Source organism: Carassius carassius, chromosome 49 (genome assembly GCF_963082965.1).
Source record: "Carassius carassius chromosome 49, fCarCar2.1, whole genome shotgun sequence".
NCBI classification, from domain to species: Eukaryota; Metazoa; Chordata; class Actinopteri; order Cypriniformes; family Cyprinidae; genus Carassius; species Carassius carassius.
In genome coordinates, this window is record NC_081803.1 from 13,615,171 (window position 1) to 13,641,254 (window position 26,084).

General features: G+C 36.3%; 1 protein-coding gene across 5 annotated transcripts in view; it reads right to left on the bottom strand.

The window, feature by feature from the left end:
* LOC132132096 (roundabout homolog 3-like) overlaps positions 1-26,084 on the bottom strand; it is a 137,333-nt gene that overhangs the window by 23,827 nt on the left and 87,422 nt on the right. For 3 of the 5 annotated variants that reach the window (XM_059544347.1, XM_059544346.1, XM_059544351.1), the window contains exons 3-6: positions 15,286-15,443; positions 14,452-14,572; positions 14,224-14,362; positions 9,366-9,486 (exon numbers count right to left, since the gene is read on the bottom strand). In XM_059544347.1, coding sequence (XP_059400330.1) covers positions 9,366-9,486; positions 14,224-14,362; positions 14,452-14,572; positions 15,286-15,443 — 539 coding nt within the window. Of the gene's footprint in view, positions 1-9,358; positions 9,487-14,223; positions 14,363-14,451; positions 14,573-15,285; positions 15,444-26,084 lie in introns of all 5 variants that reach the window. The other 2 variants (XM_059544350.1, XM_059544349.1) reach the window with 1 other exon arrangement.

A 26,084-nucleotide genomic window follows, 5' to 3' on the forward strand; every position in this document is an offset into this window, starting at 1 on the left:
TATTGAGGGTCTGGATATAAATGAGGACCTCTCAAACTCCCAAGAGCATCATTGGGTGGCCAATGGGTTTGTCTCATCTATCTCTCCATCTCGTTCACTTTCTCTTTCTCAGTCTCTTTGATGAGACCGTGTTGGCTTTCTTTCTGCCACAGCTGATTGGCTCTTGCCCTTAGTGTGAGTTTGATCAATGGTTGTTCATGATGGATGCTAATCTGCTGGTCTTATCTTCCCTGCAGCCATCTATCTACCCAGCAACATCACGAGGCCTTGAACAGTTCCAACCAAGACCTAACACATATTGTGTGTGCGTGGGTGTGTGATGAATTATATCACTTTAATCCTGTTAAATTGTGTTTAAAATGAAGCAATTTTATAAAATGTTGCCCAAGACCTGTGTTCAGTTTCGTTCTGAATAACTGTTTTCATGCACAAGAAATGTGCCTGAATGAGGTCGGATGAACCCAAAAGAGTTACGACTTACTAGTCAATTGGTTGTACTCAAAAATAAGTTGTTTTGTATATTTTTCCTGCTTTTCTTTTTTTTTAGTTCCCCTATTAGTAAAGGAAGCTGCGTGATAGACAGGGTTTGGAATTTTTAGCAGCGATGGTGGAATATAAACTAAAGTGATGATCAGCCTTAAGTTGTCGGAGCACGGCTGGGCTGATGGGTATTGATTATTTCCGTGCTATTGCCCTTTATCAGGCGCCTGTGAATGTGCAATGCTGTCACCTTTAACCTTCACCGGCTAATTGATTTTGCATCCTCCTTCCCAATCCTGTGCAATTTTTTTTCTGGTGTTTCACACACGATTAGAGTGACGCGTCAGCTCTGACAACATGCATTTATACTAAGGAAGTTCTTTCTCCTTTAGCTCACCTTAAATTTCCCACTAATTCATCAAGCCGAAGGGCTGATAGCATTTGTACCTTCCCTACTAATGCGCCTAACAAACTGAACTCTATTTGTCTCACATTCTACTTCTTGTCTCACATTTTACCTCAGTCACTCTTTTATCTCACCCCAACACTGACTTAGTCTCTCCCTTTTTTATTTCTTTTTGTCTTTTTCATCACAAAAGTCTAATAAAATCCAAAAGATGCAATCTGCATCAATGCAGCTGTCTCAGATCAATTTTCTGATTGGCTCCCTGCTTGCCTGCTGGCTTTTTCTCGTAGAGTCGTTGAGCGTAGGCTGCATCACAGCTTGGAGGCGACATGCATGTTGAAACAGAACAAGGCCCAATAGGGAGCTTGGCCACAGGGGTCATTGAGGTTGCTGTCAAGAGGTCAAGCAGGAGCCATATTACTGACACTGGAGGTCAAATCTGAAACACATCCATTGTCACTTTAATTTAGAACACTAGTCTAGAGAGACCTCAAAGCAAACTGGAGAGGTAATTCGGACTGTATTTCTAACCTGGGCTGATGCAAGGACTGAAATATTGACTTTATGATATGTAATACTATGAATCTTATGATTCCTCTCTCTCTAAATATAAAAAAATGAATATATATGTGGAAAATGAGATGTTACTGAAACACGCTGTCTCAAGAGATTTCACTCTAAAAATATGTAGCAACAAAAAGTGAAAGCAACTAACAGAATGTGCCTTAGGCTGTGATAAATAATTACCAGTTAAAACAATGTTACAGAAACAGCATGGGGTTTTGAGAGAATGGAGGTGTCATATGCATGCTAATGTGGTATGACAGGGAGAAGATTTAGGGAAAGGATTTAAAAAATACATAATGCCTCTACCAGCACTAAACAGGCCATGATTTTCAAAGACAAAGCAAGTGGATGAGAATGCCAGCTCTTTGAAATACGGGCCAAATAAATTCACATAATAAAAATAATAAGTTTGCAAATGAATATATATATACAGTACAGACCAAAAGTTTGGAAACATTACTATTTTTTATGTTTTTGAAAGAAGTTTCTTCTTCTCATCAAGCCTGCATTTATTTGATCAAAAATACAGAAAAAACTTTAATATTGTGAAATATTATCACAACTTAAAATAATAGTTTTCTATTTGAATATACTTAAAAAAAAAAAATTTATTCCTGTGATGCAAAGCTGAATTTTCAGTATCATTACTCCAGCCTTCAGTGTCACATGTAACATCCAGTCTATCACATGATCATTTAGAAATCATTCTAATATTCTGATTTATTATGAGTGTTGGAAACAGTTCTGCTGTCTAATATATTTGATGAATAAAAGGTTAAAAAGAACTGCATTTATTCAAAATAAAAAAAAAATGTGAATAATATATATTCTAATAATATATTTTCTTTACTATCACTTTTTATCAATTTAACACATCCTTGCTGAATAAAAGTATTGATTTTATTTAAAAAAAAGAAAAAAAAAAAAATTACTGACCCCAAATTACTGACCAGTAGTGTATATTGTTATTACAAAATATTTATATTTTAAAAACATAGCTTTTTTTTTTTTTTTTTTTAACTTTTTATTCATCAAAGTATCCTAAAAAAGTATCCCATGTTCTGAAAAAATATTAAGCAGCAGAACTGTTTCCAACTTTGATAATGAATCATCATATTAGAATGATTTCTAAAGGATCATGTGATAATGATCCTAAAAATTCAGCTTTGCATCACAGAAATAAATGATAATTTAAAGTATAATACATTTAAAAACAATTATTTTAAATTGTAATAATATATCACAATATTAATTTTTTTTCTGTATTTTTGATCAAATAAATGCAGGCTTGATGAGCAGAAGAAACTTCTTTCAAAAACATTAAAAATAGTAATGTGTCCAAACTTTTGGTCTGTACTGTGTGTATATATATATATATATATATATATATATATATATATATATATATATATATATATATATATATATATATATATATATATATATATATATATATATATATATATATATATATATATATATATATATATATATATATATATATATATATATATATATATATATATATATGAAAACAATAATGCTACTACTACCACTACCACCACTAATAATAATAATAATAATAATATTAGAAGTACCATATTTTCAGTTAAATAAAAACTATTTTATTGATATGTACTGAATAAAATCCACAGAAATTCATACTTTAAGTAAGGGCACAATAAAATAATAAAAAGTGTAATAATATTAATAATAAATGTTAACAACAATGTTAACAAAAATAATACTGCTAACAATCTTAACACAATAATATCAATTTGGTTGTTAATATTATTGCCAGGGATAAAAATTCATAAAGTCACCTGTAACTTCCTAGTTTAACTCTAATCCAAGTATCTTCCTCAAAATGTCACAGATGATACAAACAATAACATAAAAAAAATCTTTACTACTACTACGGCTACTATAATAATATATTTTCCATTTTATTTAATTATTAAATCATTATCAGAGATAAACATTCATTTATCTTAAGTTAGCTATGGAGAAAAAAAAACACATAACTGCTCAGCCATAAAATCAACTACAACTATTCCAAATTATAGATAGAATACCATCTGTTAAGATATCTATAAGTCTTTCTGGAGATCTCTTCCTCGAAGTATCACAGATGGTGTATTTGACAGAATAGCAGTAGACAGAGCTGTGAAGGTGCCACACTGGCTGGCTGGGTAGAGACAGGTCAGAAGTGTCAGACTCAGCCACTCACACAGGCTAAACAAAAGTGCTGAAGCTAAAAATTATTCATGGAACTTCATTTCCTCCTAAGTCATACCACGTGCAAGGAACCGACCCCTTCACACTCCCTCTGGGAGAGTTAGTGGTTAGTGAATACACAGCCACAAACTCGTATGCAGATTCATCGCCAACAAAATGTGTCTTCAAACACTGCGTCTATCCCCAGAGAGACTTGCTATGACAGGCAGTTGTCAGCGTTGAACAGTCATGCAGACAGAAAGTGTGGAAGGGCCATGCTTCAGTGCTCAGCACTGCAATTAAAATCCCCTACATGCAATTAATACAATCTTTAGAGTGTAACCGATTAAACGCTTTACAGTATTGCAGGTTATCTACACCAATACAGGGCATATGTTTACAATGCCTAGCTGTCAGGCAATCCCTACCAAATTCATAAACTGTATATTTACTGCATAATTAAAAACAATAACATCATCTGCTTAAATGAGGTTACTCCGAGAGCTTGTGCTGTTTTAAATACTCCCCCTTGAGGATCCAGTAACATGCATGGGCTAAAATCAGTCCTGTCAGAGTTAGGAATAGAACCCACTTTTTTGGACAGCTTAAAATGAGCACAGTTGAAGAAGCGTTTCAGTGCATCGGGATTAATCTGGTGTGAATCGCTGCTACATGGGTTTATTTCATATTTATTGTCTCAGCTCTTAGACATGCAAAAAAAGAGGGCAGTTGAGGAAGCATGCCATGGATTATTTCACGACGTTGTGCAAATGATGAAACTAATCCATCATCTTTAGTGGAAAGAAGACAGAATCTCTTCCGGTTTCTCCCTCACACAAAGTCTGACTAATCTAACCCGGTGTGTATTAAACGTCTGGTTTTCCACTGAATACAGAATGTTCTGACACACTTATCTGGCTTAGAAGCCTAGAAAAGTTAATTTTATAACTGTTGCAAAACCCAAAATCTAGCTTTTCACTGTCTACATAGGCATCTACTTTTAAGAATGTGTGAAAAACACAAGTTGATTTCAAAAGACTTACAATAGCATGTTGCTAACAACTTGACGCTCTAATAGGCATACAGAAATCACATTGACACAAATATTAACTATTTTATTTTCAATTAGATAACCTGTTTTGTATTGATATTATCCAGTACTGGATAAAATACACTTTTAAATGCTAATTGCAATGCTTTCTGGGATTGCCTTGTACACTACCGTTCAGAAGAAATTAATATTTTTTTTTAAAGCAAGGACATGTTAAATTGATAAAAAGTGAAAGACTTTTACATTGATGCAAAAAAAAAATGCTGTTCTATTATATTTATTAATGAATCCAAAAAAAACTATTAAACAGCATTTCTCAATATTTTCAGCATTGATAATAATAAGAATTGTATTATTTGAGCACCAGATCAGCATATTCGAATGATTTCTGAAGGATCATGTGACACTGAAGTATTTCCTAACAAATGAACAGTGTTTGGAATAGGTACCGACGTTATTTTTTCAGTAACGGGGTAATCTAACTAATTACTTTTCCCGTCGTTATAACGCCATTAACATTACTGGACGTTAAATGCGGTTAATAAACTAATAAAATAAATTAATAAACTATGTAATCCGAACGCACCCCTGGCTCACACAGCGAGTGAGGAGGTGGGTTAATAACGAGATAAGCGATTATGATTGGCTAAGGCAGAGTCATGTGTTTCATGGTAGCCAATCAGAGCCAGTGTTTTTATGCCAGCGGCGTCAAACACACACACACACACGTACGCATGCGAGATTTGCAGCAGCAGCAGAGATGGCGAGTCAGGAGCAATCCGATGAAAAGATGGCATTTTCAAGGTGGAGATATAAGCACTAATTCAAATTCATTGTGGTCAAAGGCATGAACGTGCATTTAATGTGTACATGTAATATGTGACACACGCATCTACAAAGCTAGTGGCCAAAAACACTTTTCTTACAAAGATAATACTTGGAAGTGCAGGATAAAACTATTGCTGTCTGTTGACGTGCAATAAATATTGAAAGTTATGTATTATGTATTATAATTCTTTGACATATAGCAACTTTTTTTTTTTTTAACAGTAATGCAAATAGTTACTTTCCCTGGTAACGAGTTACTTTTATTATAAAGTAATTCAGTTACTAACTCAGTTACTTTTTGGAACAAGTAGTGAGTAACTATAACTAATTACTTTTTTAAAGTAACGTTCCCAAAAGTGCAAATGAATAAATTACATTTTAATATACACAGTAATAAAATAGGAAACAGAAATGCCAACTTAAATTCTAATAATTCTAATATTAGAATTATAATAATAGCATTAAATTCTAAACCACTATTCTTACTGTATTTTTGGTTAAAATAAATGCAGCCTTGGTAGGCATAAAAAACATGAAGTATGAACAAAACAAGATTGCTTAAAAAGCTGCTTCTTATCAATAGAATTAAACGTAGAGCAAATTGAGATGTTTGCATATATCTCCAGCATTTTGGATTTTTTTATGAATTCATCAGTCACACTTTATTTTAGGGTCCAGTTCTCTATTAACTAACTATTAACTATGACTTTTGTCTCAATAAAATCCTAATCACTGCTTATTAACAGTTAGTACTGTACTTGTTAAGTTTAGGTATTGGGTAGGATTTGGGATGTAGAATATGGTCATGCAAAATATGTGCTTTATATGTACTAATAAAACAGCCAATATGCTAGTAATATGCATGCTAATAAGCAACTAGTTAATAGTGAGAATTGGCCCCTATACTAAACTGATTCCCAATCATTGAATTCTTTACAGATATTCCAAAAACTGGAAATATATACATACATATTGTTTTTTTTAAGGACTTGCCTTGAGCTATTCATAACAAACCTCTGAGCAATAAAATATTCCTTTAGGTACATTTACATTACATTTACATTTAGTCATTTAGCAGACGCTTTTATCCAAAGCGACTTACAAATGAGGACAATAGAAGCAATCAAAAACAACAAAAGATCAGTGATATATAAGTGCTATAACAAGTCTCTGTTAGCTTAAATGCTTAAACGTAGAATAAGAATAGTGAGTGCTAAAGTTAGAGGGTCAAATAAAGATGGAAGAGATGGTAGATGATAGGTGGGCAGCTCACTAGGTTTTGTATGATATTCTATGTCAGGCTAAAAAAAAAAAAAAACACACTTTGATTCCAAACTTCCATTTCCATTTAGTAACTCATCCAAGACACAACTAACAAAAGAAAAAAAGAAAAGCACCAAAGACCCAAGTCGGGCTGTATGACAGCTTCCACCCTGCAGGGAACGGTTTCCTTTCACCCCCTTGCTTGCCTCTGAAAACGTGTTCTTTCTTTCATTCTGTCTGTCTGGCTAACACTGAAGTGCCCTGTCAGCATCAGTTGTTCCCACTTGTGAAAAAGCAGTGTTTTTCCTTGACAGAAATAACATATCTGTACTCCTCATTCTGCCTTGAGTTAAATACAGCTCTCGCAAGAAAAACAAAGCAAGGGGTATACAATTCAATTTCTAAAAAAGCCAAAAGTGAGAGTGTTCATTTTATGCTATTTATGAACACTTTTAAGGGTAAAACGATTGTAGGCTTGGTGACTCTGCAGGGCTTCAAAGCCAAACGCAAGAGGATTCTTCTGACAATATGGAGTTGTTCTAGCTAACTGACTGGCCCACACAGCACAAAACCATTGTGGAAAAAAATCAGTTCCAGATCCCTCAGATCTTCTAGAACTTACATCCACTGATGCATTATGGGCACTACAGTGGTAATGTTCAAAGCTTCGGAGCAGATGACCTCTTATTCAGTGTCTCTGTAATCTGATCGTGCTTTTCTCTCTGTCTGGAGTGAAAGGACTGAGGTTACTCCTGCACTGCGCTAGATAATGACCTTTTGTAACTCTTCTCAGTAAAGAACATCCACAGCAGTCAAAAGACTGCATTTTCGATGCCATTTTTAACAGAAAACCAGTATCACTGCTCAGCGTATCAGAGTTAATGAGCTCCACTAGAAGAGAAACGTATTACTTTTGTATGTAGAGGGATAGTTCAACCAAAATAGAATTCCATAATCATTCCAAACCTGTATAAAGTTCTTTATTCTGCAAAATACAACAGATTTTATTTTTTCCATACAATGAAAGTCAATAGGGTTCAGTGTTGTTTTGGACCACACTGATTTTCATTGAATGGCAGAATCAGTTTCTTCAAAATGCCTTCTTTTGTGATTTGCAGAAGAAGGACACAACATGACACGAGGGGGAATAAATAACAATTTTCATATTTGTAAATCGTCCTTTTATGGGGAAGACTTGGGCACAAATGTATGGCCAGCGCAGGGTCTTAACCCCGTCACAAGCAATCACAACCTCCAAAACGTGACACACAACCCCACACATGCAGAGAAATGAAATGGAATGGTACTTACAAGATGGGCCCACTATAATGGAGGTGAGGGTGGAGAGAGAGAGACAAAAAAAAAATTATAAAAATGAGATGAGTGAACTGGAAAGTTGGATTTTGACTTGTATTTAGAACATGAAAGAAATAAATAGTCTTGAGTGATTAATGAAACACAAGTAGGATGAAACAACAACGGGAGGCAGTGACAGGAAAAGGAGATGAGTAGGAAGTGATGAGAGAAACTCATCCAGATGACTCTGAGCTGTTGACATCCTTGGGAGTCACAAAAATATTTGTTTCTAAGACAACACTAAAAAAGATGCATGTGCACTTTGTGGCTGATGGACTTTGTTTAAAAACACTTCCAGATATAGAGACAATACTTACTATAAATACTTTAATATGTTAATATAATATTTATTAATTTAATATTTTATTAGCTATTTTATTTTTAATTTTTCACATCTTGATCAAAGCACACTCTAAACAACAATGATTATTATAAAAATATAGATTTTTGTAAGTCTTTTCAACTCAATTATACAGCCATTTTGGTTGTTCCTACATGATATTAAAATAAACAAAAAGTGAAGAATTCAAGTCTTTTTAAAGCAAAATAACAACTAGTAATTTTGAGTTTCAACAAAAACGTGTACAGTTTCGCTGTTGGAAAGCTGAAAACTACGCCAATTCCAACATGATATGAACAAGAATGAACTTGTGTTATAGATTCCATCTGTCTTACAGTGAAGCCTACAATGTTTCTACAAAGCAGTACTAATAATATTTCAGTTTCACTCCCACGTTGAAACATCTTCCATCAGCTGTCAGGTGAAATCATTCACAGCAAGTGTGCTGCTATAAACATCTATTAAGTGTGTGGAATGTTCTTAATGCGTGCATGTTCCCAAGCCCACAGTCATGTTTTATGAAGCAAGATGTGCCTCTAACCAGATGGAATTATGTTAATTGCATCTGGCAGCTTTAAATAAATGGCTGTTGCCATAGCACTTCACTCCTGTAATCAGCAAAATGCAAGGCCAGCATGTGTGTGTGGGTTCGGGCTAATACAATTCAGACTCGGTTCAGTGTGTGTGAGAAAAATGCTAAAGTCAGAGAGAAGAATATAATAGAATTATTGTTGAATCTGTCAAATGTGCTGCTGTGTGGACGTGTATGTGCGTGTGTGTGTGTGTGTGTTTGAGAGAGAGTTACTGAGCTAAGCAGCATTTGTGCATCTGCACAGTTGTTGTAACTCACCGTGGACCTGAAGTGTTCCGGATGCTTCGGCTTTGCCCACGCTGTTCTCCGATAAACAGGTGTACGAGCCCTCATCTTCAGCTTTTACCTGAGTAAGACGTAGGCTGTTGTCGGCACGGATCTCAAACCTGCTAGGAAACACACACACACAACAAAGTTAGTCTAGTTTTTGCCTATAAACAGTCCCACTATTCTTTGACAGCTGTATCAGCAAAGTTTCGCTATATTGGATTTTAACAGTGTAACGCTTCAGTGCTGCTGCTAACAGTGTGTAATGAGTTTTTAACTTTTATATACATATATTTAACTTTCATATACATTGTTTGCCAACATAATTAATGCAAATATTGCATAAAAATATGGGTTAGTTCAACCAAAAATGAAAATTATGTCATTAATAACTCACCCTCATGTCGTTCCAAACCCTTAAGACCTCCATTTATCTTTGGAACACAGTTTAAGATATTTTAGATTTAGTCCGAGAGCTTTCAGTCCCTCCATTGAAGCTGTGTGTACGGTATACTGTCCATGTCCAGAAAGGTAAGAAAAACATCATCAAAGTAGTCCATGTGACATCAGAGAGTCAGTTAGAATTTGTTGAAGCATCAAAATACATTTTGGTCCAAAAATAACAAAAACTACGACTTTATTCAGCATTGTCTTCTCTTCCGGGTCTGTTGTGATGTCCGGTTCACGAACGAATCATTCGATTTAACCGGTTCTTCTTGAACCAGTTCACCAAATCGAACTGAATCGTTTGAAATGGTCTCCAATAAGCATTAATCCGCAAATTAACTTAAGCTGTTAACTTTTTTAACAAGGCTGACACTCCCTCTGAGTTCAAATAAACCAATATCCCGGAGTAATTCATTGTACTCAAACAGTACACTGACTGAACTGCTGTGAAGAGAGAATTGAAGATGAACACCGAGCCGAGCCAGATAACGAACAACAGACTGACTCGTTCTCGAGTCAAGAACCGGTTGCATCTGTTTTCGGATCACCAGTAGTGACGGGAAGTTCGGATCTTTTCGGCAAAGCTGTTCTTTCGGACAGTTCGATTCAATAAACCGGTTGAAAAAACCCTTCATTTACCCGCGATCAAAACATTAGCACAGAATCAGTTCAGAATCAATCACCAAAAGAATCAGTTCGGTTCAGACGCTCTGTGTGTCAGTCTGCTTCACGCTGAATCACACATGCGCAGTATCATCAGCTCCTCGGTTCTCGGATCGGACACGTCCGACAGAAACGGTTCTCGGTTCAGTGTACTGGTGATCCAAAAACCGAAGCAACCGGTTCTTTCTTTCGTTATCTGGCTCGGCTCAGTATTCATCTTCAGTTCTCTTTAAGATTAAACAAACATTAAATATAAAAATACTGTATTTAAAACAGCTAGTTCATATATAGTCTAATTCTAACTGACCCCCTGATGTCACATGGACTACTTTGATGATGTTTTTATTACCTTTCTGGACATGGACAGTATACCGTACACACATTGTCAATGGAGGGACTGAGAGCTCTCGGACTAAAGCTAAAATATCTTAAACTGTGTTCCAAAGATAAACGGAGGTCTTAAGGGTTTGGAACGACATGAGGGTGAGTTATTAATGACGTTTTTGGGCGAACTAATTTAAGTAATGGTTTGCTCTCTCTCTCTCTCTCTCTCTATATATATATATATATATATTATTTACATTAAAATGTAATTATTTTATTCAAATTTATATTTATTTGATACCTTAAAATTATTATTATTAAAAGTGTATTATTGTTGTTTTAAATGTATAATTTATATGTATTATTTTATTGTGTGTTGAAAAATTATAAATAAATTTATAATCAATTCCATATATTAAGTAATGATATATATATATATATATATATATATATATATATATATATATATATATATATATATATATATTAGGACTGTCAAAATAAAGCGTTAATTTCGATTAATTAATCTGAGAAAAAAAAACGTGTTAAAAAAAATAACGCAGATTAATCCATTCCGTATTGACCTTTGAACCTGGAGCCGTTCTAGCCACCATTCGACTGTAAAATGAAGGAGGGAGACGAGAATGTGATGGCGCTGCCTGGATCATTGATTGGAACATTCACTTATAAAAAACGGCCTGATGGAAGTGTTGATAAAAATAAAGTCGTCTGCAGTGTCTGCAGCAAGGAATTTGCATATCACCGGAGTTCGTCCACTCTAAAGTACCACATCAATGCAAAGCATCCAGGAGTTAATGTTAATCCGAAGGGACGACCTAGCACGTCCCATGATACCAATTCTAGCAGTCAATGTCATCTTCAAGATGCCTTGTTTGTAGAGTGAAAAAAAATCTTCTTCCTGAAGCACTTTTAAATTTATTTTCTTAGCATATTGGGTCATATTGTTGATTGTTATGGCCATTATTTGAACAATGAAAATAATAGTTTTTGATAAGAGTTTTTGAACTTTAATGTCACTATCAGGGGCGCAACTATCCAGTGTTAGAGGGGTAAGCAGCAAAACATTTTGCCCCCCCACCCCACCCCCACTTCTAAATAAATAATTGTGCCGGACATCATCATGCATGGGCTTTTAAATAATAAATGTTTATTTTAAAGTATATCAGACAGCCACTGTAAGCCTACCATAATTATATGGTATATATGTACACACACACACACATATATATTAATTTATATATTATTATTATTATTATTATTGGGGTGGCACAGTTCAAATTTTCACAGTTCGGTTTGTTTCACGGTTCAAGAGTCACATTTCAGTACAAATCGGTATGTGCTATGTTTATGGAGAAACTATAATTTTAAAAAAAACTACGAGCAACAGTAAATAAAATAGAGTAAAAAGTTCTAGTATTAGTTTTTAGGTACAGAAATTGAGTAGGTACAGAAATAAAGTAATCAAATGTAAAACAGCATCGCATATTTGACTATAAATTAAAGATTGTCCTTATTAAAGTTACAAAACTAAAGCTTTTTTTATATTTTTTTTTATATTTTTTTATATATTCTTTTTATTAAACATTTTAATTATTACAAACAAAAATATATTAAAACAAAAACAAAGCACAGGAAATAATTAACATATTCATGAACATGTGGACAATTTACATACAGAATTTCATCATATGATTGTACCTAAATTTTATCCAGTTTTTGTTTATGACCGTTTAATCTCTAGACACTTAAAAATATTCTCCCATTTTTTAAACAGGTGCAACAATACCTCAATCTTTCTAGAGTTACAACTTCAGATATCATAGATTTCCACATGTGAGTAGAGGGGGCATCACTACCAACCCATTTGACCATTATAGCCTTTCGAGCCTACATTAGGAGAAACTGAACAATCTGTTACAAAAGCTTTTTAATCAAGAGCAGTGAGTGATTTCTTAGTTGTTGCTGTTCTATTAATATAAAGACTGTCACTTTAAGAGAATGCACTGATACAGTGGCCTATGTTCAGCTGGCTATGTCTGCTATAGGATACTTACCAAGGCGGGCATTTTGACATAATTTTTGTCTGAATTTGTCGATTTAAATAAAATACTTCAGAGAGAGCTTATATTTGTGCGCGTTCTGAGGCGCGGGTTTGCGCGCTTCGGATGAGCGCATGCACAATCTTCTCACTGCGCGCGCGAGCTCGCGTCCTCTGCCTCTTAAATGTTTAAACCGACAAAGCTTAAATTAGTTTAGTTTAAACACAGATATCAACGTGTGCTGTTTAGGTCTCATCTGTGCGCGCGCGCCATCAGCACCCGGGTGATGATGCAATAAATGACAGCTCATATTCCAGTTTTACATATTCTCCGAGCATAGACGTCACATTTTAAATCCTACCTGTTGCCTTTCACCATTCACTTATTTAGCTGCTGCCACATCCCTTGACATGCCATCTCCTTTTCCCTCTTTCTTTTTCTATTTTTAGCCCCCCGAGAGCATTGTGTAGGTTCTGAAATTTCTAACCGTAACTGACACCAGTGGCCATTAGAGGAACTACAGCCAGTCTCGTGCTCGTTCTCAGTGCGCACGCTCTTTTTTTTTTGTCCGTGGGTGTCTGAATTGTGCTGGAGGCTGGTCGCTTCTTTCCATCCGCAGAGTCCATTTGAAAACACTATTGCCGCTGCTTACTATAATGGCTGGCGTGCCGTACGGTTGTAAGTCCAAGTAGACGAGAACGCGCATGAGATCACATTTTGTGAATTTTCGCGCCAATTCGGGCCCGACTCCTCCACACACAATTGAGCCTACAGGCTGATAGAGGCAACCGTGGTGGACAGTCGAGATGTCATTCTTTTTTTTACATCATGGTTGGCTCATACATGTACAAATGAAAACTCTATCTTAAAAATTTTTTTTAAGTAAAAACCTCCACATAGCTCCTTTAAAAAAAAAAAAACATTACCATCGCTTTGGCACCCCTCATGGTGCGGCATATGGCGCATACCCAATTTTTGCGCCACTGGTCACTATTATTCATTGATTCATTTGAATGGAAATATTTTATACTTTCACAGGAAAAATAATGTATGCGATAAATTTAGATTAATTAATCACAGAGTATGTAATTAATTAGATTACAAAATTTAATCGATTGACAGCCCTAATATATATATAAATGTGTAACAATATTAAACATTTTAATTGAAGTATTTTATAAAAAAATATATTCATATAATATTTATATAATACATTAAAATTATTATTGTTAGTGGTATTATTTCTAGCATTATGCATATATTCAATATAAAATAATGAGTAACTGTTTATTTTTATTAATCAATTTTTGTATTTTATTATATTGCTGAAGCCACCGTTTTATTGCTTGTGACTGATCTCACCTTCCCCGAGGCAGTTCTCCTTCCTCTTTCCTCCAGCGTATGGTAGGAGTGGGGTCTCCCTGAACCTCACACTGAAAATCCACTGTGTCATCGGCAAGGACCACCTGATTCACAGGTCTGCGTACAAACATGGGCCGCTCTACCAGAGAAAGAATTCCCAGAGACATCAAGGTTAGAGCGAAAGAGAGGAGATGAAAGATATAGCATGAAGAAGAATTACAAACCTACCAAAAACTACAAGCTCAGCAGGGTCACTGTCCTTCTCTCCAACCATATTAGTACCGACACACACATACATTCCTGCATCGCTCTTCCTTGTGTTTGAGATCATCAGCTTCCCACCACGGATCTGTAAAGATAAGTCAGTGTCAAAAGACACTAAAAACTGAGTTGGTTCCCCTAGGAAGCCAAACATGCTGTGATGATGGATTCTGGGCTCTGGAAAAACTTATATACTGAAGCAAAAGCCAGTTTGGTTGTTTATGAAACACTTGACACAGAGAGGGCAGCCAAACTGATACATTTAATAAAAGTGCTTTAATAGCCCATTTAGCCGTTGGGCTGAGAAGAGAGTCATAGAACGGATAAATAAAAAGAGAGAGACACAAACAAAGGGATGGTGTTGTAATGTTGAGAGCACAGAAAGAGATATATAAATATAAATTCCTATTTGATAGTTCGTGCATGTTCGTTTGAGTTATTAAGAGTAATGTCCTCTCTGAACTTCTTTCTTTTGTTTTTCAAAATGTTACCATACATATGTTTTGTTTTCTAGATTCAATAAAAATGTTATCTTTATTCTTTAATATTGGAAGTCTTCAGTCTTCAGTGTCACATGATCCTTTAGATATGATGACTTTGTGATCAAGAAACATTTCTTATCATTATTATCACCACTGTTGAACACATTGTGCTGCTTAATATTTTTGTGGAAACCATGATGTCTATTTTTTTTAGGATTCTTTGTTGGATAGAACAAAAATGGTATTTATTTGACAAGTAGGCCTGTTTCAAAATGTATAGAAAGAAAGAAAAAGAAAATAGTGGAATTATGACACTCACCGTTATCCTCTCGTCCTTGTCGTTCACTTTCACGTTGTTCCTCTTCCAGGAGATAGTGGGTTCTGGGTGTCCTCGTGGAGGGATGCACTCCATCACTGCCGGCTCCCCTGCTGCCACCACCACATCACTGGGGGTCTGTCGGAAATCATCCCGGAGAACTGAAGAAACCGGGAGAAAAGACTAAAATGATCAGCAACTGGGATTGACGATCACTATGAATATAATAACTCCACAAACAGCTACACTTTATTGTGCTATGCAGCAGCATTTTGGGATATTAGTTTATCGCTTTGCAATCATTTTGTTAGTTAGTTTTTCTGGTTTCATTCGTTTGCAATGTTGTCTCCCTAGTCTTAATTTGCTCACTGTCCACGTCAGCCTGATAAATAATGCATTGTTTCCTCAAACACATGACTATGAATAATTAAATCAGTTAGACACGGGCAAAATCACCCTTTTTTGTTACTGATACTGGCAAAAAATTTCACAAACAGAACACAAGAATGACAGCGTGTGCAAAAACACATAAAGCACTTGCACACACAAAAATGGCAACATAGGCAATAACCAACAGCACAAATATCCTTCAATCGACCTTCCTGCCTTTGTGGCTGATGATATCAGGTCCCCTCTCAATTTGGAATTCCATTTTATTGCCATTTATCAGATTCCTTAGTGCCGGCACTGCCAATACTTTAATCTGACCCGTGCTTTATCAGCCCCTCTAAATCGTTCTGCAGCTGCACGTTTCCAATTGGTGTTTGTGGCCCAGAGCGAAAGGTCTGCATTCAGATAGAGCGGCTGAAGTGGAAGGCTTTCGATATTGTGTTGGATCAGATCCAAAAATGAACCAAACTACGGCTCTCTCACTCAGAACACAATATCCAGAGCTCAGACAGCAAATAAATCCACTGAAATAAGACCCTGTTTTAGTCGCCAAGTCATGAGAGAACAACATTTTTAAAGTTCCCTTTATAGCCAGAGGGAACAGACTGAACTCGAACACTAAAACAGGCAGCACACTAAATAGTGCCTGAAGAAATTCTGCTAGCAAAATTCTATTGTGTTTTTTTATCTTGATAAAAACGCAAATTCACCTTTGCTTTTTTTTTTTCATTGACTAATAATTGCTTTCTGCTTATTCACACAGAAAGAGTTAATTCCAATTTCTGTCAGCATCACAAGAGGAGAAATTTATAGAAATCTGTTTCTGCAACCGAATAGAAACATTCAATTTGGAATATTTTCACAATTTTGTATCTAACATTTGTGTATTTTTTCTTGCAATCTTTCTTTAAATTCTGTCTGAATTGTGAGAAAAGGTTGCAATTACCTTTTTTTTTTATCCCATGGTGGAAGAAAGCTTCCATAGAAATTACTGTAGTTTTCATCCTCTTTCTTTGTTGATGAATTATTCTAAATGAGGGGTGTGTGGTTGGTATTTAGCATAAGACACACCCATCTTCGTTTAAACGTTTACCCCACAACCTCTCAACTTAGCAAATTTATCTCAAGGCTAAGAGAAACACAACAAAGCATTTTCATATGTAACATTTTTGTGCAAAATGTATCCAAGACATTTATTTTTTGCTATCTGAAATAAGAAAGACATATATTGTTTGTGTGTGTGTGTGTGTGTGTGTATAAATATATATATATATATATATATATATATATTTATATATATATATATATATATATATATATATATATACACACACACAGACACACACACACACTTTTTTTTTTGTAATGAACAGACTCAAATACTTTGGCATCCTTTCTTGTTTTGTTTTTCTCTTGACTGACCTGAACCTCTCCAAATTCTGTAATTCAAAACTCTAAAAAGTTTCAAACATTAACTGAACTAAACTGAACTTTTTATTTTTGAAAATTATTCAGGTCAAACAATGTATATTGTACTGTATATAACAACGAATTAAACGTTCATAGTCCCACTGTCCTTAAAATGATCCCATTACACATTAGCATTTTAAGATAAATGTGTATGAATGTTATGAATACTCTCATAAATGCGAGTCATTAGTCGTATCTGATGAAATCTATCATTGTCATGCACATAATAGATCGACGGCACCACAGTCAAGGTCTGCGGCTTGGGGACACTGTCTGTCCTTCAGCTCCGCGAGCAGTTAGTGAGAGTTTGATGCTATCTCAAGGTCCCTAATACTTCTTGGTGAGCAGAGGAACTGGAGTGTTTCTGCGGTGGATCCTTAAGATTAGAGTCACAAATCTTTAAAGGCGTTATGAATCGATATAACGCAAGATTTATTATGGCCGAAACTTACTGAAAATCCAATCATGGACAAAAAACAGCCTGACACCAGTTAGAATCAAAATTGTTTTTGACTGTTAATTACTGGTGAGAATTAATTGGTGCATAGGATGTGTTTACGTGGGTGTAAGTGAATCACCGTGTACTCTTCAGGATGGATAATGTACAGACATTACATCTAAATTACTGTGCTAATGTCGCTACAATGTCATCGCTGCTGGAGAGTTTGGTTTGATGAATGAAGCTCTCAGAGCATGTGCTAGTGAATATATATTGTTGATGAATCTAAAGCAGGACAACAGAACAGGCAGATATTAGTGTTAGCTATCTCTTTGCACCTCTAATGGATGTCTGTCAGCTGCTGCCATTTTAATTTCCTTCCTTTCAAATGTATGCGATGGAGTGGCGTCAAGCTTGAATATACATTACACTTGGTGAGGATGTCATGGTGAATGATGGTGGCATTCCTCCTTGACAAACATGAGTATAATTGGATGTCTACTGACGTCGCATTTTGAAATAGGAAAAAACCAAAGCCAGTTGTGACAATCACATTTCATCAAGCTATTTGAAGGTTTGCTTTTTTTCTGTCTATGATGCTTTTTTTAAAAATCATTGTGCACTGCTAACAAAAAACACCGAATTTTACTTTAAGCCTGTTTCATACTAAATTACACAAATTTTGCCTGATTTGGCATAGGATGTAGTGGGGATTTGTGATAATGGGTTGTTGGGAAGCAAGATTCAATTGGAAATGTTTGTGGTGCTATGGCAATAATCCAACATTTATGATGTTTCCTCGAGGGTGTGTCAGGTTTTCTTTCTTATTAGGGCTTTTTTGACAAGACAGCGCAAAACACGCTCTTTGTTAGCCATTGTTTGTTTACTATCTGTCTAGTCTTACCATATCGATGACAGCATGCATGCCGCCTTAAAACGGCAAGCGATGAATGTTCCGGTAGCAATGTGTAGTCTGACATATTTCTTCTTCACGACACAACAAGATTTTAGGAGTCAAAATCTGACACAGTGACCAACAAAAAATTGTGTAGTCTGAACCGGGCTTTAGTATACTACTGTAGCAGGTTTTCCCCTCTTTATTTGCAACAAGGGCAACAACGACAGAAAAAAAACATAAATTACTAACAGTAGTCTTCAGAAGGGTTGTAGTAAAACAATCATACTGTCACAGTCGAGAGCAAACCAGTAGAATTTTATATTAATGTATAAAATATATAAACCATGAGAGGACTCCTAGAACAGTTATTTTACCACGATTATGGGGAATATACAGTATATATAATATATATCATGGTAAAATAACTGTTCTGTGAGTCCTCTCATGGTTTATTGCTTTATTAGATGCCAAAACAACATTAGTAATGTTTCAAAGCAAGTCCTAAACATCTTCACAAGATTTTAGTCAGCAGGGCACTGAGTTTCAGTCAGATCTATCTGAGCAAGTTTGAATCCTTGGCCCTACCTGCAGCTTTAATTAACCCCAATGAACACTCCCGAAACACACTGTATGAGAGCCTTCAACTAATTAATTTACACACACACACACACACACTCACATGCATATCAACAGCATTAAAGAGGAGAGTCCTGTGGGCTTATGGAAATGTAATGTTGCCCTGTCAAGCCAACAACAGATCCAGTTCCCCTGAGAAAGGCACCCGCTGATCTGAGGGAAAATTAAGTTCTTGTGAGCTTTCCCATTCTTGCCATAAATACGGCTTCTAGTAAACAAGCAAACTTGCTATAATTATTGGAAGATGCTTTCTAAGCCAATAAAAATTATGTATCATCTTATCTTTTTCCTATCTTGACAATCATGACCTTAAAATAAGGTACAAATTACTCTTTAACAGGTGGGAAAGGGTATAATTTCAATCTAGTTCGGGACCATTTCTGACTAAGAGAGCTTCTATAAACCCTGATTAGAATGCCAATTACCCATAAACCCTAGGGATGAAGGATTAGGACTATGACCTTCGACCCTTACGCCGGCCTCGAGGGGAAACCCCCTCTCCTTCTCTCCATCACTTCTATCTTCTCTGAAAACAAAGTCAGTGTAATCCTACCCGTGAGCACTGCAGTCCACTTCAATTATTTCCCTCGACTGCCACTATAGCTGCATTCTGTGGGGCATGGCTAATGAATCCCCCGACTCGCAACCTTTCCCCTCTCAAAAATCAATTCTTCATCCCCGCTCCTTCATTAATTTTAAAGTCGAATCTCTGACATTGTAAGTTATCCCTTAAAACCAGCAACATACGACTCTGCTGGGGGCTTTCACTTGCACCCAATGCAGCTGTCTATAAAATCATGAGTCTGTTTGTTTGAGTCACTCACTAAGCGGCAGGTGAAAGGCTTTACAAAATCAAGTGGAGACTGGTCTGTTTGAGGTCTTTTTCAGCATTACAACCAGTCTGGATTGCTCAAATATGCATTTTAAAGTAGCTCTAAACATGACCACAGGTTGTCTTGATGTTTTTTCGAGACCTCCAACAAAGCAGAAGTTTAGACTAAATGCACAAATGCATCCTCTCAGCAATCATTCACACCGAATGAAATGGTTTAGCGCAGAGGTGGGTAGTAACGAGTTACATTTACTTCGTTACATTTACTTGAGTAATTTTTTGGGGTAACTAATACTTTTCGGAGTATATTTAAAGATGGGTACTTTATACTCTTAATTGAGTAAATTTTTGGGGAAAAATCTCTACTTTTACTCCGTTACTGTGGGCGACGCTCCTCTCGTTACTTTCTCTTAATGCAATAAATGTTATAAATGCTTCAGTTTATTCCAAACGCGCCGTCTACTTTTCTCTGGGCAATGAGCGATTGCCCACCATTCGCGAATGATTCATTCTTTTGAGTCAATTCTGTTCAAAGGCTTGATCAAACCAATTGGCAAACGAGTTAATTGGTTCATGAATCAGTTTGAATGAGTCGTTCAGTTCCCTGCCGCACGTGCTGAGCGTCTGAAGTGGTTCACTCGGAGTTGTAACGTTTAACATCAGCAGCGTTGAAAACGTGGCTATGGAACTGCACTGAATTGAAATCTGCAAAGGCTATTATTTGCTTGCGATGGAGATCCTTACTATATGAACACCGCGTGTGCTGTCTACTGTTTAACAGGTAATAACTTGGGCTACATTCGATTACAGTACACGATACCACTGTGACATTAGTTTGTTGTACGTGTGTGGCTGGGGGGAGTCAAGTTGAATGCAGCTTCCAAAAGACAAAAAATAGCTGATTAAGATTTTATTAATTTTAATACAATCACACCGGCGTGAGTACGTTCAGCAAGTCATATCATCAGCTGCTAAATTCAGATCTGTGATTGCTTGCTGGCGCTTAGCCAGAGATAGATGCGTTTATACAGCGCTGCGCATTATAACCAATCACACATGATTCTTTTGAGCTTATTAAAGCATTGGCCAATCAGAGGCGTTCAGATGAGTCATCGCTAAAATACCGGTGCTTCCTTCACTCGCTCACTGACTGAATACCTCTTTCTGGCGAATTCTCTCGTCAGAAACAACAAAGTGAAGATGTGTGTACGAATCGTTAATTAAGATATTGATTTTACAGTGTTAACAGTTTCAGTGATTTTAATGGGAGTTTCTGAGAGTGATTGAAATCTAGACTGTCAGTGAAAATTATCTTTAATAATGTAAATGTTATTTGCTCTCTTTCTGAACAATGAAAGATTAGTAGCAATATTTATATCACATTAACTTTCAATGTTAAATTCACATTTAATATAAAGTCAGTCGTATTAAAAATATGTTATGGCATGACACCTATATCTGTTACTTAAGTAAACAGACAGGGTTTTATAATAAATTACATAAATTGGAGTAAAGGCTGATGAAATATATACATTTATACACGCACACATACATTACATACATTTTATCTATATATCTAAATAAAAATAGGCTCAGTATATATGACCCAAAGTAACTAGTAACTAACTACTTGAGTAGATTTTTTTATCCGATACTCTTTTACTCTTACTCAAGTAACTATTCAAGACTAGTACTTTTACTTTTACTTGAGTAAATATTTCTAGAAGTACTTTTACTTTTACTTGAGTACAGTTTTTGGGTACTCTACCCACCTCTGGTTTAGCGTCAAGCGCGATCAGGCACTCAAAAGCATGTTACTTTGTTGCCTGAAAGCTTGTGTGTTTTATGAGCCCTCGTGAATGAAATCTAATATTCAAATGTACGAGGAGAAATGACAAATGGCTCTCTCTCAGTGATGAAAGGTTTATGTTTGCAGGGGTGCTGTTGGCATTTGAGTCGGTCATCCATCAATCTGGCCTATCCGCATGAAGCGATCCGTCACATGCTCAAACATACACATATAGACAAGCGCCTGCTGAAGATGGCTTCATCGAAGCAGACATGGGCTGCAATCTCAGCGCATGATCATTAATCTTGCAAGGCATTAATCTTATACAATTCTGGTCAGGAAATCATGAACTGTGTCAATATCACTTTTACAAGCTCTAATCCGTGTGCCTTGATATTAAAAATCTGCACCACTTCCTCCAAGGTGAATTTGATTTACGAATGGACAGGTGCCCAATGATGCATCTTACATGTTTATGATTTCATGCTATTTAATTACTCTCACTCCATTCGCTTAAAATTCAAGCTATGTGTGTTTAGCATGTATAATCAGGTGAACAGGTGGTAGCTGACTGGCAGGCTATTGATTTATCTGACTGATGAGGTATAATGCTAATCATTATCCGCGTGTGTGGACATATGGAGAGCTTTGGGCCTGTCCGCTGGCCCCTCAACCCTCTCATCTTCTTTAAATGGCCACATTTGTCCTCCAGCCCCCTGGATGACCACTTATCCACAACAGACCACCCCTGACCACCCTAGACCAAGACCTGAGGCAAAAAAAAAAAAAAAACTTCCACTCAGACAGACACCCACCACCACTAAAAAAAAAAGCCCTGGGGGACCCTTGGTTTTTGAAAGAAGTCTTTTTAACTCATCAAGGGTGCATTTATTTGATCATAAATACTGTAAAAACAGTAATATTTTAAAATATTATTATTCCTGTGATGGTAAAGCTGAATTTTATTCAGCCATTTCTCCAGTTTTCAATGTTAAATGAGCCTTCACAGATTTTTCACAGAACATGTTAAGCTGGTGCTCAAGAAACATCTCTTACTATCATCAGTTAAAAACAGTGCTTACTCTTTGATAAGTAGACAAGAAAAGCATTTATTTGAAACAGAAATATTGTATAACAGTATAAATTAATGGAACCTAATGTTTGATAAATGCAATGCATCTCTGCCAAATAAAAATATTAATTTGTGTATTATATAATCTTACTGACCCCAAACTTTTCATCTGTAGTGTATATATACATATAGATTACACAGATATAGACTAAGAGTTTGAAACACTGAATTGGTTGCATAAAATGTAGAGCTTTAACAGTGTGTACAGATCCTTTTTACACGAAAATTGAAGAAACATGCAAACATATCCATAAAAATATTTCATGGGAAAAAGATGGGTCCTCATGGGCAGCCAAGTATTGGCTAAAAATATTACAGGGAGATATTTAATGGGTTTCTCTTGAGCGGTCTCAGTGTATGAGTGATTTCCTTCTGTTCTCTGTAGTGATTTGTGGCTGCTACTAAGAGTTCCCTTGTGGAGTCAACACAATTACAGCAGCTTTGAGAAAGAGTACTTCTCCTGAATACACCTGTCTCTGGCCCACATGAAAAGACATCTCAATATCTTCCTCCAAATCTCTGGATAGATGTGGCTAAGCCTTTGCCCTGCAGTCAGTTATGGCAGGAAACAATATATCGGTCCACAACTGCAAGCAAAAGAACCCAAAGAACTTGTGACATTTTGAGGAATTTAAACTCTAATCTTCTCTGCCATCAATGACACTTCAGAGGATAAGAGGACCTAGATCAGGTTTCCTATCTTCTGGCTATGAGATGCCACAGCAGCTTGGAAGTATTTGGATTTCAGAGGTCTTCTACAGTCACATTAGCATCAGTATGGCCCAGTGCCGAACACATCTGTTGCCATCGATGGACCCACTGGCTGGACCGGCTCCCGACACAAGTCAGGAGTGGGGGGTGGGTAGTACAGGAGCGAAGAGGGGTGAAGAGGTAACAGGGGAGTTGGGGGGTTGGATCTGACGCTTGAGGCACGTTCAGCTTGGACATCTTTCCTTTTCTCCTACCCCCACCAGATAACATCCCCTCTACCACACACATACACACTACAGTGTGCGCTCACACACACACAGCGATCTGCTGTCTTCGACGTTTCATCATACCAAACCCCGATAGGATCAAAGAGGCCTCTCTAGACATAATGAGCCTGATGCGAGCTCAGGGCAGAAGCCCAGACTGATATTGCCTTGGGGACAGTGGGAAATCAACGCTGCTTGTATGCCATACTCACTTTTTTTGGTCTCTTTCAGCTTTTGTTTGCGGTGGCATTAGCATGTGCGAGTATGTCATCATCTCGATGTTCATTTAGATGCTGTCTCTGCTGCTTAGCCATCACCTGAGTCCACAGAGCTGGGATGCCTCACGCTCTCCATCTCTCTCTTCCACAGATGACTGAAAAGCATCTGGATACACTGATGTGGTGACTATGCATGAAAAAATACTTTCCTCCATGTGTGAGAAACGCTCTGACCCACCAGGCTGACATTAACATTCACGTACCATCACAGCTTAAGGGCTAAAAGTATATTAAATGGGACAAACAATCCAAGTGGAAAGGCTTAAAGCTAAATTACCAATTATGTGCAGTTTCACAGATCAGCCCAAAAAGATTAACAATTTCTGACAACTTTGGTTTAAATAGAAAAAAAACTGAAGTAAAGCTAAACACAAATATAAGCAGTAATAATATAATTTTTGTTTTGTTTTCTACATAAAATAGCGTCTGCTTTACAGGCAAACAACCAAGCAACCAAATAAATATCATTAATCAAAATAACATTAAAAAGAAATAAAATACTAAACTAAACAAACCAACAAATAAAAAAGATTAAAGGACTTATTTGTTTTACATTTTTTTTGCAGCAAAAAAATAATAAACAGCATCTGTAATAGCAGGCATGAAACATCAAACTAAAAAGTAAATAAGTAAAGAAATAAATAGCACTTGCAATATCTGAGATATACACACACACACACACACACATACTCATGTAATAAATAAATAAATATATTTTCATTTATCTACAAACCATACAAAAACAAGTAAATAACTAAAATACCATTGGAAATATCTGCATTAAAAAAACATACAAAAACAAGTACGTAAGCAAACTGTAAAAACATAAGAAATAAATTTAAACATTAAATTTAATTAAATTTATGCATTTAGCAGACGCTTTTATCCAAAACGACTTACAGTGCATTCAGGCTATCAGTTTTTACCTATCATGTGTTCCCGGGGAATCGAACCCCCAACCTTGCGCTTGATAATGCAATGCTCTATGAATTGAGCTACAGGAACACAAATAAAAAAAATAAAGACATAAAAAAAGAAAGAAAGAAATAAAGAAAGAAACTTTATAAATAAATACATGTTTGTACCACTGCAATCTTTGGGTTGCATGTTCTGGGACACAAGTCAGCTTTACAATACTCATAAACCCTTAGTTGTGGCGGCAGACACCTTGTCAAGAAATAACAGTGATATTTCATCTTTTTACAACCCAAAAGCGCTCCTAGCACACCTATCCAGCCTGATGAAATTATATGCATTCTACATGAGGGACGGAAAGAATGAGAGACGGAGAGATGTATGAGACATGCTGCCACGGTACATAATTTCAAGGCTCTTAACTGCTCATAAACAGGCCCGTCTGGTCTTCCCCGAAACCTTTTAGCCCTCGCCATGTCAGGGCAACAAATTGAAGTTATAAATGAGTCTTCTTTATGGGCAAGGCCGCATGTGCATCACTGGAGGTGGGGGTCATTATCCAGGAAAGGAGGAGGAGGAAGAGGGGGAATTTGACCGACAGTGGGATCCAGAGGCACAGAGCCAGAGGAATCGACTCTAACCTCCACCCCATTCTCTGTTAATCACTGTCCCACCAGCAGCTGTCTGAAGCAGCCCTTGTAAGCTACATCAGGGTACACCAGCCTCATTTAAATAACAGAGAGTTGGTTTTCCATACAGAGAAGACTAATAAAGAGATGGCCATCAGGAAGGGAAACAATGTAGTAATTTCAAATGTGCACTCAGATTCAGTAAATGGTTTTTTGAGAATATTCGAATAGTTGATGCCCATCACACATAATCTTTCTTCTGAAATCTGTTTTAGAAATGTGTTCATGTCTAAACCCTTCAGAGCCCTCAATAGGAAGTATTCACATACACAAGATTCAGCTCTATCATCAAGATATTCGCAGGCTCTCTGGTCTGATGCTAGATGGGGTCTTTAAAGGGGTTGTTCACCTAAAAAT